Below are 12,191 nucleotides of genomic sequence, written 5' to 3'. Positions count from 1 at the left end.
TATGGTCATAATAATTTAATAATAGTTTGATCACAAAGCCAAAACATGAATTAACCAGACATGAAATAGAGTTTCAACATATTTATTAAGTTAATGAATGAAGTCACACGACAGTTTACAGTGCGAACTTACAGTTTAGAGCAACAACCAATCAGCTGACAGCAAAGATGATGTCATGAAGCAGTCGATTCGACTCGGATCTCTCAGGTGAGAGGCTGACGAGTCGACGTTTAAAGGACTGTTCCGGCGTTTAAAGCTAATCAATATAAATCCCGTTCAGACACCAGACTCACCGCTGGTCCACCAGAGCCCACCACATAAGCCAGAGTTGTGTTAAAACTTGAGTTATAAATATTAAATCACCGTTTTTTTAAATGTCCTATGAATTAGTCCCAGCAGGCAGGGATTCCTCCGCTGTCACGTTAGTCGTGTGATTGATAAACGGTTATTAGATGCAGATCTACAACCAGGATCGGAAGTTATTGAACATGCAGTCCAGTAGGGTTGGAGTGAGACTCGGTGCAGTAAACCAGTTCAACCCCAGATCTGATCTGAGTTCTACCACTTCACTCTTTCACTTTCACCGACCTGGAGTCAGTTTGAAGACATATTCTACTGCAGGAGGAAAATACAGTGGATTAAAATCATAAAAAATGTGATAAAAATAATATTTAAAAAGAAACTATCCTACATGCTCCGGTTATGTTTGATTGTGTGTGCGTGTGTGTGTATTCCTCCTGTTGTGCAAATCCAAAGCGCTAATAAATATAAAGTTGTTAGTTCAAAATTAAAATGTCCCTTTAATAATGAGCGTGAAGCTAACTCTGACCTCTGGTACGTAAACTACATCAAACCAAGACAACCAGAATGAAGTATCTACAGTACATGTGGAATCCCCTCACAGAGAACCGGACTCAAGCAGGCCGCAAAGAAAAATCAGGCCAAGTAAAAATAAGTAAAAAATGTGAGAATGTTAAAAATCAATATAACTACGTGAAGAGCCACTAAAAAATGAATGCAAACCAGGTAGAACCAACCAGAACCGAATGAATGCAGTAATAATGTAAAATATACGAATGCAGAACCAGAGGGAACCAATCTGGAATAAAAGTGCCAATCTAGACCCAATCAGACCACAATGAGCTGAACTGGAAAAACTCACAACGATTAGAACTCGTACGGTTCTAGTCAGCACCAGATTGGTCAACTGGAAACCAATCAGGACCAGTTTGGTCCCATCAGAAGCAGCGAGAATCAACCCTTCTTCGTCCTCGATATCTTCAGAGATTAAAGTGCTTCCTATTAAAACGAAAAAGTAAACGGTCTCATTTCACGGCCAAACACCTGGACTTCCTGTGTGGCGGCCATCTTCCTTCAGAAATGTCTTCTAAACGTGAATGTAACAGGATGTGATGTCACCCGTGTGATCGGCGTCGGTCCAGCGGTGACATCACAACGTCCTGCCAGGTGGATCTGGATCCGACAGACCGACGCCACACGGTGGTGACATCACCACAATGTCACGGGTCAGAGGAGCTCCCACCCGTCGTCGACGTCGTCCCCGCCGAGGAAGGGGTCTAAGGAGGCGGGCCTGCAGCGAGTCTGGGGGAGGAGCTTCGTCAAGCGACGGGACAATCCACCGATCGGCGTCACCACCCACAACTCGTCGTCTGGAGTAACTGTAGAGAGAAAGAGAAAGAGAAACGAAGGTGAATTCTGTAAACCAGTAAAATACACACGCTCTCACACTCAGACATGCGACCCAACTGCGTCGACCAGTCCTACCAGTTAACCAGTTGGCGTTTCCAGGGATCTTCTTCCAGTAATCTCCTGCAGGGTTTCTGTCAGAGACGCCGTAACGTCGAGCCAGATCCCCGTTGACGCAGCGAACCCAAACCGTCCAGGAGCTGAGGACCAGCTGACTGACGGCGAGACCTGAACACACACACACACACACACACACACACACACACACACACACAGGTAGGCGCTCAATCCAGGAGCAGACAGACAGGTGTTCTCCTAAGACAGACAGGTGTCGTCCTACCCGGCACCAGCTCCCAGTCCGTCCCGACAGGCATCTCGTCGGTCAGTCCGGTCCTCACGAAGACGGTTCCTCTGTTGTCCACCGCCCAGAGGAGACGGTCGTTAGGACTCGTCTGGATGCTGACCAGCTGCACTCCTATTGGCTGTAGACGCATGATGTCAGAGTGACACGGATACACGGATTGTATGAACAGTTCTGTGTGTGTGTGTGTGTGTGTGTGTTACCTGTGCAGGTGGCTCGATGTGGATCCAAGCCGGCAGCATCATGCTGGGGTTCAGAGGTTGGGTACCCACTCTGAAGTAGACGACCCCTCGACTGTCCACCGCCCAGACGTTCTGACTGCCACAGCTCACGCTGACCAGACGAACGCTTCCTGTCACACACACACACACGACACGTTTGGTCTGAACACGCCTGGCGCACACGGACACATCTCTGCAAAGCGTGTGGAACCTTCAACCTCCATGGACCACGCTAACGTCTGCTGGTCTCTAGATCCTCACCAAGGATCAATTAAACAAACTATCAAGACCAAGATCAGCTGTTCTTCAAGGATCCTCAAAACATCAAGACCAAAAAAGATCCAACAGATCTTCATGGGTGGAACCGTCGACAACATATCACTGGATCTGAGAGTCAAATGTTTAAACTTAAATGTTATTTCTGACTGCGAGTGAATCCAGGAGGAATGAGAGCAGGATCCAGTTCCAGAACAGATTCCAGGTCAGTTTCAGGGAGAAAAGCGTCACATGTCAGCTCTGATTCACAGACCGCCACAGCGACCTTTTACAGGTCGTATCAACGTTGCTGCTGCAGCCGTCCATCATCTGTCAGTTGTTTGCCGTCCCCAGATCGGGGAAATTATGAGACGTTTGGTCCAAACTTCATAGATGAAACCAACAACGGCTGAACGATGATTTAACACACACCCTGACCTCAGTTCAGATTGAAGCCCCAACAAAACCACCATGAATGACATGTGACCAACAGGATTTAGAATTCTACAGTCAGGTTTTCACAGTCCAGGAGTCACATGATGAGAATCGACCTATCAGAGGACCGATGCTTTCAGGTGACACAACTGATGTTTAAGCCGTTTGACGACCGACTTGTTCTTCTTTCTGTTTCCTACAGAATTTTGTTTCAAAAAATGTGACTCTGAAACATAAAAAAACGGCTTAAAAAAATATTAGTTTTAATCTGTTTAAAAAAACAAACATCTTTCTTCAATCGGTAACCGTGGAGACAAAACAAATCACGATAGGCGTTGATAACAAGCAAAAGGCGCTACTTCATTATTTGGTTGTCACGTGTAGAACATTTCACAACAGGGAAATCTTAATCGTGTTGTGACATCACTTCCCGAGGTATGAACAGAATCAATGACATCACGGAAAGTTTCAAAAGTGCTGAGACAGAATGACAGATGGAGGGAAAGACAGTCATGTGGTCTCTGATAGCGAGAAGGGCAGGACGACTAAAAACAGATCTGACCCACCAGCTAGGTTACAGTATGACGTACACACACACACACACACACACACACACACACACACACACACACACACACACACACACATATACACACCGAGTACCCTCTTAATTACAGACCTGTTACGCAACCTCCACTTGTCAAAGTGATGTACAAACACAGCTGAGTGTGTGTGTGTGTGTGTCATTTGACACCAACACCCCCCTCATCGACACAAACACACACATCAGACCCAAACACTCATGAAAGGTCATCTTGATATACTTTGCTTCTGAAATTTGAACAATAAAGCAAACATAACGTAAAACAGACGCAGGAAGAAACGGATTAAAGAACGATGATGTCATCGCTTCTTTAATCCTGTTTTTACATCCATTTTTTTCAGGTTTCCGTTTGTCGGTCGGATGGATCGTGGGATTAACACAAAAACATATTTGATGAATCTTGGCGGAGGCGCGGCACGGGGGCGGGGAGGAGACGGATCTCATTACATTCTGATCCGGATCCGGATGCAGAGGTGAATCCAGGACGGGATCTTTATCAAAACAAGTTTTCTGATGCGTAAAGAAACCAACAAATGACCACTGACGAACTGGAAACCAGTCTGTGTGGCGTACCTGAACCAGACCAACATATTTGACCTTTACAAGTCGGCATTCAAGGATACGCTAACAACGCCCTCCTTACGGTTACCAAGGAGACGAAAGCACGACCTTACTCTCCAATCGTAAGAAATTCCACTTATTTGATGAAGTTTTTGTTTGAGTCTTGAGGTTGAATTAATATAAATTAACTAATAAAAGCAGAATCAGGTTCGTACCGAGCTGACTGAGGTCCAGGAAGCTCCAGTGGAGCCCGATGGGACAGGAAGGAGACAGCGTCCGAATGCACACCCGGCCGTGAGTGTCCAAACCCCACAATGCATCACGGCAGGCCGACAGGTGCGTCAGCTCCACCTGGGCAGAAACACAGGTGATGTGTCACACCAAAACAACCACCAGAGGGAGACGAGACCAGCGGGGGGGGGGGGGTGTCGGTTTTTACCTCAGGTGGTAACGGGACGGAGGAGGGGCGGAGCTCGCCGTCCTGATCCCACACACAGAAGAGATCCTTCCTGCTCTGAGCCAACCACAGGAAGGTACCTGGAGAGGAAGGGAACACGCAGGTAGGAGGGGATCAGGTGTGGTGTGTGTGTGTGTGTGTGTGTGTGTGTTACTCACCTTCTTTGTGAGGCACCACCGAAGAAGTGATGAAGGTCCATCTGGTGGAGGAGACGGTTCCTCTGGGTACGACGTTCTGCCAGAACGTTCCTGCAGGAAACCATCAGAGAAAGAACGTCAAAACCAGCGCGCCGAAGGTTTTTTTTCTGCTGAGTCATGCGGCGCCGTACTGACCCACGAGGCTGCCGCACGCCAGGTGCAGCTGGTTCTTCCCCGACGCCACCCAGACGCCGCTGGCATTGGCGCTGACCAGGCTCGGCTGGCACTGGGAGTACTGCGACAGGAAGGCCACCACCCGCTCCACCGGCGCCCTGGTTACCGTGGCAACGCTCTGGGTGGCTTGCAGCAGGGTTTGAAACAGGCTGCCCTGATCGAAGACCACGTAGTCCGAGATGCTGATCTGATGGAGAGGGGTGGAGATGCTGAACGGTAAACTGACATCCAACCGGGGTCGGACCCGGGGGCACGGGGGCGTGGGGGGGTGTCTACCTGCCACCAGTGGTCGTCGTCCCCCTGGGGTCTAGAGGAACAGATGCCGGTCCTGAACCACAGGCTGCCGTTGGAATCCAGCGCCCAGGCGGTGCCGCCATCTCCCAGGGCGACGCACATCAACTCCAGACCCTGAGCCTCGCTATGATGCAATAACACACACACACACACACACACACACACACACTCACGGGTTACAGCAGCGTTGTTTCACTATGATCACACACTGTGCTCCCACCCCACCCCCCCGTACCTGACGGTGTCGTACTTCCAGCCCTCCCCCTCGCTGCAGTAGCTACTCAGTCCCTCTCTGTAGAATAAAGCCTTGTGTTCGCTCAGGGCCCAGACCACGCCCCCCCTCACACACACCTGACTGAACACGCAGGGGGTGTCCACCTTCACCGAGCAGGCACAGGGCCGGTCAGCACACAGCCCTTAAAAAGGACACGCAGAGACAACACAGGTTGCTACGCAAACAGCATACATGAAGACCGAACTCTGGTCTAACCTGTCCAACGCTACAGGACCCTGATGTTGAACTACAGCCTGTCAATCAGAAACCGACAGCAGTAGGGCGACCCCTGCTGGCCACACTGTCACACTGCAGCTTCAGGTGGATGAGGGTGAAATAATGCTGCATCTTTTCAAGCATCAGAGGAAATAAAACGTGATTTAATCACATTTAATGCATTAGTTACCCGTCTGCAGGTAGAGGTCTCCATTGGTTCTGATGATCCAGGCAGAATCGTCGCTCAGAGCGACAAACGCCGCTTGTTCCACGGCTTTATACCAGTGACGCTGTCCTTTGATGGCGACTTTAGCACAAGCATACGCCGTCATGGTCTTCTGCTCCACCTTCCACAGCAGATTACCTGCCGGAGTTAGCAACAGTTAGCATCCAGCAAATGGCACATACACCTGCAGGCCTGTTTTAAGTGTCAGAAGCCCACCTGATGGAGATAGCGCCGCCTGGTGGATGTTGTCTTCGTAGCGCTGCCAGTTGAGTCCAGTTTCAGGCAGAGGGCTGCAGAACAGAACCCCTTTAAAGTCCAAACACCACACGTACCTGAAACACACACATCACCGGTTGGACACCTGTTGATCTCCTCGCACGACAACTATACCTGAAATACAAGTCAGCTGACCACCCACCTGTCAGTCACCTGCAAGCTCAGTATTCCACATCCTGGTCCTGAGCAGCCCATCCAGATTTCTGCCAACTAAAACACAAGACACGTTGAGACCAACACCTGCAGACGGAGTCACCTGGTCAGGTTTATATTTGTCTCACCTGGTCAGGTTTACGTGCGCCGCCGTCTTGCGCGTCCTGTTCCAGCCGTCCCTCATCTGTCTGACACGTGAGGACGTTGTCCTGACCCCCAGCCGAGGGAAACGTGTGACAGTAGATGTCTCCCTCTTCATCACTGGACATACTGGGTTTTCTGTCCAGAGTGGACATGGTGGAGTAAAACATGTCCCCCATAGCAGCAGCAGGGGGGGCCAAGTCATCGCCCTGGGCACAAGCGCACAGAGGAATATGATCGAAACTCCACATATAAAACTTTTACACATGTTTGATGGAACGTATGCGTGACCCACCTCCTCCTCCTCCTCCTCCTCCTCGTCCTCCGGCCCAATCAGAGGGCTCAGGAATTCGTCCTCCTCCATTGCATGCTGTTCCTGTCTATCCTCCTCCTCCTCCTCCTCCTCGGTGTTATGCATGTAGGAGAAGGTGCACTCCAGCAGCAGATCCACATCCGGGGTCGGGGGGATGGCCTCTACTTCTGAACTGAGACCCTTTTCTGGGTCCGGCTGGTTTTCCAAACCTTGTATGTGCAGAGAGTCCGGAAGCAGGAGGGATCTGGAACAAGCATGAGAATGACAGTCAGAGGAAGCAGGACAGACGAGGAGACATGCTGATGTTTTTCCATTAGCTTCAGCTGCTAACCCGGAAGAAGAAGACGCTGCCTCCTCTGCCTCCTTCACATTTCTGCTAACATCTAAACCCTGTTCCTCCAGTGACTGCTGGTTCTGGTCCTGATCCGGGGAGTCCTGGTTCTGTAGGTCCAAACAGACGAGGGAGGCCCTGTCACTCAGAGGGGTTCCACTTCCTCCGTCACTACAGCTGCCGTCCTGAACTACAAACATGGACTCCGAACAGCTGCTCTCAGACAGACGGCTGCTGCTGCTGCTGCCGTCTGTGGAGAACAAGAATCTGTCAGTCGGGAATTCGTCACACTTCCGCCGGTCCGTCCGTTTTTCCGTCCTTCCCTGCTCACCTTGTCGTCTCCTCTTCTTCTTCTTCACTTTGATGGCTTTCACAACCAGCTCCTGCTGCATCTCCCCCTGACCCAAGGGACTGCTGTATCGTTTCGAGCTGAGCTCGCCGGATGTGGTCGTTGGGGCGTTTCCATGGACACTGTCCCAGGAAGTGACAGAGCTGCTACGGCTACGAGAGCTGCTGGTGACGAAGCCGGACGGCTGCTCCATCACCTGGATAAACATCGAGCGCAACGCAATTATATTACAGGTGAATGAAGCGGGTGAATGTTTCCGGGTGTGTGGATGGGGGTCACCTCCTGCTGCTCCTCCCCTTCCTCCACAGCTTCCCCCTCTTCCTCCCTGTCTCCCTGCTCACTGTACTTCTCCCATTCTCCTCCTCCTTCTTCTTCCCTCTTTCCCCCTTCTATGATGATGGCCATGGTTCTGATTGGCTGAGCCGTTTCCACTGATCCAGTTGGTGGGATGATGGTGGGTGTGGCCAGTGGTGAAGACAGACGGGCAGCGAGGTCGGACGCTGAAGAGCAGAGACAGAGAATCGGTCTTGTTGAGTCAGGGTGAAGCACTAAACAAGTTTTCTGTCGGTTCTTAGACTGTGGATCTACTTTTCAGGGCTTACTTTCAGAAATGTGTTGGGCAGGAAGTTGGGATTAAAAGAGAGGAGATATGACAGCAGTACTGATGCTAGTATTAGCAATACTGATGCTAGTACAAGCAGTAATGGTAGTACTCACAGCTGGAGGTCAGTCCCTCTGGGTTGTTGGACAGGCGGATGATATCTCTGTCTCCCTTCAGGATGAAGATCTCGTTGTCGCAACACGACACCGACACGATGTCTCCGCTGCTCTCCAGGGCTCCGACTATCATCTGAAAGTATCCAACAAAAACCCATCAGATGTAACACAAAACGCGGAGGGAGTGTGTGTCTGTGACCACGATGCCGTTCACACATCAACCCTGGCAATCCAACACTCGTACAATCCACAGCTCACAAATGTCTGCTCATTTGTGGTGTTAGGATGGAAACTGTAACATGGTGATGTAATGGTTAGCATGGCGCTATCAACATACCTCGTTCAGACAGTCCAGCACGTAGATGCTGTACTCATTCCAGCTGAGGATCCAGCCTTCTCTAAAGAAACAGGTGAGGAGGCCGAGATGTCTCTCAGCTGGACGGTAGGCTCCGAGGGGGCCGGGACGAGGAAACAACTCAAACTGAGGAATCTGAGATGGACAGGGAGCGAATGGTTAATAGTGTTTGTTCCAGTTTCACTTTCTGAAGCTGCAAAAATATCCTCCGCAGCGTGTACAGATAGAAACAGCAGCAGCAGCGATGGCGGTATCACTGAAATCTGTGTCTAGCAGCAGCCGCAGCAGCCCGGCGTCACATTTGCAAATGGACTCGTTTTTTGAGTCCCTGGGGGAGTTATCGAGGAGCGCAGATGAAAATGCATCAGAATACTGGCATTAGCAGCATGTTAGCAGCACACCTGTGCATCGAAGAGCGGTTTGAGCAGTCGCGTGTCCTTCACGTCTCCTGTGATGTCAGAGCGCCACAGTCTGAGTCCGGGTCGGGCAGCGAACACCTGAAGATCGCTCTGTTTACAAAGACCCGGCAGGAAGCAGGCACCGAACCTGCCGCTGCTGCAACCAGCATTAGATGCACCGTAAGCAGAAAACCAGCATAAACATACTGTAAACTCTACAGCTAGAAAATTAAAATGCAGGTTCCACCTACAAAGAGGGTTTACCTCTTGCGGGGTTTGGTTCCCAGCTGACGGGTTTCCTGTTTCTGAGTGCAGTAGAGCAGGGATCTCTGCTGCGTGGAGACTAGCAGCAGCTGGTGGCTGTATTCCAACTGCACCACACCTGAGGACTCCTCCAACAGCAGCACAGGTTTACACACCCCCTGGACACACAAACACACACGGTCATGATAGCATGTATTGGCTAGAGCTGTCTCAATCACCCGATGAGCTGTGGTTTCACCTGGTCCAGGTCCAGAGAGGAGAAAACAACACGTCCCTTATCATCTCCAGAAAAAAGTTTCATCCCGTTGGTGCTCCACGCCAAAGACGTGACGGAGCCTTTATGGAGGCCGACCACATCGAAACGCCTCAACTACACAGAGAAAAAGAGAGAGAAAACAGAGAGAGAGAGAGAGAGAGAGAGAGAGAGACAGAGAGAGAGACAGAGAGAGAGAGAGAGAGAGAGAGAGAGAGAGAGAGAGAGAGAGAGAGAGAGAGAGAGAGAGTTAATTTATGGACATCAGACACAAATGGCTCTCGATCTACATGTCCAACTTCTCACCTGTTTGTTTCGTCCAGGAAGGGGAGACACCAGCTGAAAGACTGCCACTCGACCAGATGCTGTTCCCACGGCAACCAGGTCATCAAAACAGCTGAGAAGCTTCACGGCGGTGATGGCATCGCTCTTTCCCTGTTAGACACACACAGGAGGCCTGTGACCTGCCGCAATAAATGCTTTAAAATAAACACAGCATTAATAATCAAACATTATGAGCATCACCATCACTGAACCACTAACTGCAATGCATTGTGGGATACTGAGGACGAGTTCAATGGAGCATCAAATTACTGTACAATAAATCAAGCTGTTAGCGATATAAGAGCGCCCTCTGCTGGATGAAATATAAACTACAGTACTTCAAATACAAGGAAATAAACTTGTCATTTCAATTACCTAAATTTTACATGTTTAATGAATGTGAGTGAACAAGGACCCAGCTGTAAAAACAGCCAGGGTATGTAAGAAAAGAACTGCTCTGACCTCCAGGCTGTACTTGTTCATATGTGCGAGGCGGCGACAGTACAGGTAGAGCATCCCAATGCTGCTGCCCACCGCCAGGAAGTCACTGCTGCTGTCCAGAGCTGTAAGGTAGACCAGGACGGACCTGAATCCACGCTGCACCTGGAGGAGAGAGAGGCAGGTTGGTCATGGGTTTAGTCTGGTTTGGAATGTCTGGTTTGTGGCTTTTAATTTTATTTGTTGTTTGTATCTGGGTTTTAGCCTGGTTCATAGTATTTTTTTGTGTCTAAATCTTTTGGCTGGGTCTTGATTAATGGTCTTGAATTTAGAAAGTTTGGGTACCTTGGATGGGATGGCATTCAGCAGGTAGTAGAGTGGGCAGAACTCTCTGAGGACGGAGGGTGGCGTTGGCTGGGCAGCCATGTTTCTGCCTGACCGGACTCAGACGGTCCTCCAAGTAAGTTAAAAACCTTCATTGAAAAAAATTTTTTTAAATAAAAAAAAAGTGCATTTGTTAATGTGCAGCCTTACAGCAGCCATGCCCATTTTGTTTCCTTGTGGTCGTATCGTTTAAAAGTAGAGACAACTCAACATTCCACTTTTTTAGAAGTTATGATTTGAAATGCACTTGTTATTTCTGTTGTACCATCACAAACACAGAAGGAGGAAATTGTACATGAACAGCAGGAAATATATTCAATGCTCTTTAGAAAAACAATTACTGTGTACTTATGCATATTTTAAGACGTTGTGAGTACATATTTCAGCTGTAAAATACTGACATTGCGTTATGGATGTGCTGCCACCTTATGATGTGTGTGTGGGGGGGGTTCTGTTACCTCCCCTCATATCTAACATCCATCCACGTATCAATGCATCCATTTCAGGCCATCAACGTTAATCATATTCAGAGCTGTAGGAATCAATTTAAGGTGACACAAAAAGCATCCTAAAGCAATAAACCTTAAGCTTTTATGACTCATATTAAGGCTCTTATCGAAATATTATTATCTGGGTAGAGTAACGGAGGGAGGCAACGAACATCATGAACAAATTGAGACCAAAAAATAACACAATTCAAACGCTTTTTGGATGAATAACCATGCACCGAATAAGACTTAACAGCTGATTTAAGCGTTAGAAACCCTCTGCGGTGAATGACAGAACATCTGGTTGTTGCACAACTTAAAAGAAACATAAAATTGATCATTTGTTTAATGGAGATAGTGTGACGTTGTGTATACGGGAGATAAAGACACCGTCAGATGTGTGTTTGCTCAGCAGGCTGCTCTACAATATGTCAGCAAACCTGATGAAACACAGCTTAATGTCATCGATAAAGAAAACAAAACGTCATGTTGTTTATTGACATAGCTTCTCAAACGCCTAGCTCATGCTAACTAGCATCAAATGAAAACAGCTAATGTAATGACAGCAGCGCATGCTAACTTCAGGCTTAAGACCGTCATGAGTTACTTACTCAGAGTTTACATTGGAGGTTCCGGCTCATATGTTGTTATAGCTGCTTTAGTTACAGCACAATATTAAAGAAACAAAAGGCGACATCGCCCTGCTTGTCTGACAGCTTTCATACTGATACTGACCTCCTGTCAACAAACGTCACAGGAGCGCCACCTGCTGGTCGAAAAACAACAACAGTTTTTTCTTTTTTTACATATCATTTTATTTTATCTGATTTCTTATTATTTTTTAAAATAATCTGCTTAATCTCTTTTGTTCCTACTAATGACGGCCTATTAGTTAACTATCTTCATCTGGAAACAGAGGATACCTTCATAAATAAAAGTCGACGTCAATAGACCGGAAACGGAAACTCGATGCTGCTGTTTGGAAAACCCGGAAACTGGATCTGTTTTTAATTTAATTTAAAATA

The 12,191-nt window shown here is 48.4% G+C and overlaps 1 protein-coding gene across 1 annotated transcript; it reads right to left on the bottom strand.

The window, feature by feature from the left end:
* Positions 1–66: 66 nt before the first annotated feature.
* tecpr2 (tectonin beta-propeller repeat containing 2) lies at positions 67–11,905 on the bottom strand. The gene is made up of 27 exons (XM_068338866.1): positions 11,778–11,905; positions 10,640–10,767; positions 10,319–10,459; positions 9,839–9,967; positions 9,518–9,649; positions 9,280–9,437; positions 9,019–9,172; positions 8,600–8,752; positions 8,263–8,395; positions 7,825–8,045; positions 7,528–7,741; positions 7,197–7,446; positions 6,848–7,109; positions 6,540–6,761; positions 6,401–6,468; positions 6,199–6,314; positions 5,947–6,120; positions 5,502–5,682; positions 5,249–5,390; positions 4,934–5,159; positions 4,760–4,849; positions 4,584–4,681; positions 4,360–4,495; positions 2,272–2,420; positions 2,048–2,189; positions 1,786–1,935; positions 67–1,679 (listed from the first exon to the last, which is right to left on the bottom strand). Exons 2-27 carry the CDS (start codon positions 10,718–10,720, stop codon positions 1,528–1,530), a joined length of 4,074 nt encoding a protein of 1,357 aa, XP_068194967.1. The 5' UTR covers positions 10,721–10,767; positions 11,778–11,905; the 3' UTR covers positions 67–1,527.
* Between the last annotated feature and the right edge of the window lie 286 nt (positions 11,906–12,191).

This window comes from Antennarius striatus, chromosome 17, assembly GCF_040054535.1.
Source record: "Antennarius striatus isolate MH-2024 chromosome 17, ASM4005453v1, whole genome shotgun sequence".
NCBI classification, from domain to species: Eukaryota; Metazoa; Chordata; class Actinopteri; order Lophiiformes; family Antennariidae; genus Antennarius; species Antennarius striatus.
The sequence above is the reverse complement of the archived record's forward strand: the minus strand, read 5'-3'. Positions and strand labels throughout refer to the sequence as shown.

Coding starts and splice junctions, on each gene's coding strand:
- tecpr2 (XM_068338866.1), bottom strand. CDS start 10,720: ATGGCTGCCCAGCCAACGCCACCCTCCGTCCTCAGAGAGTTCTGCCCA. Junction 4,850..4,933: donor GGCGTGCGGCAGCCTCGTGG/GTCAGTACGGCG, acceptor GGTTTCCTGCAG/GAACGTTCTGGCAGAACGTC. Junction 4,682..4,759: donor GGTGGTGCCTCACAAAGAAG/GTGAGTAACACA, acceptor CTTCCTCTCCAG/GTACCTTCCTGTGGTTGGCT.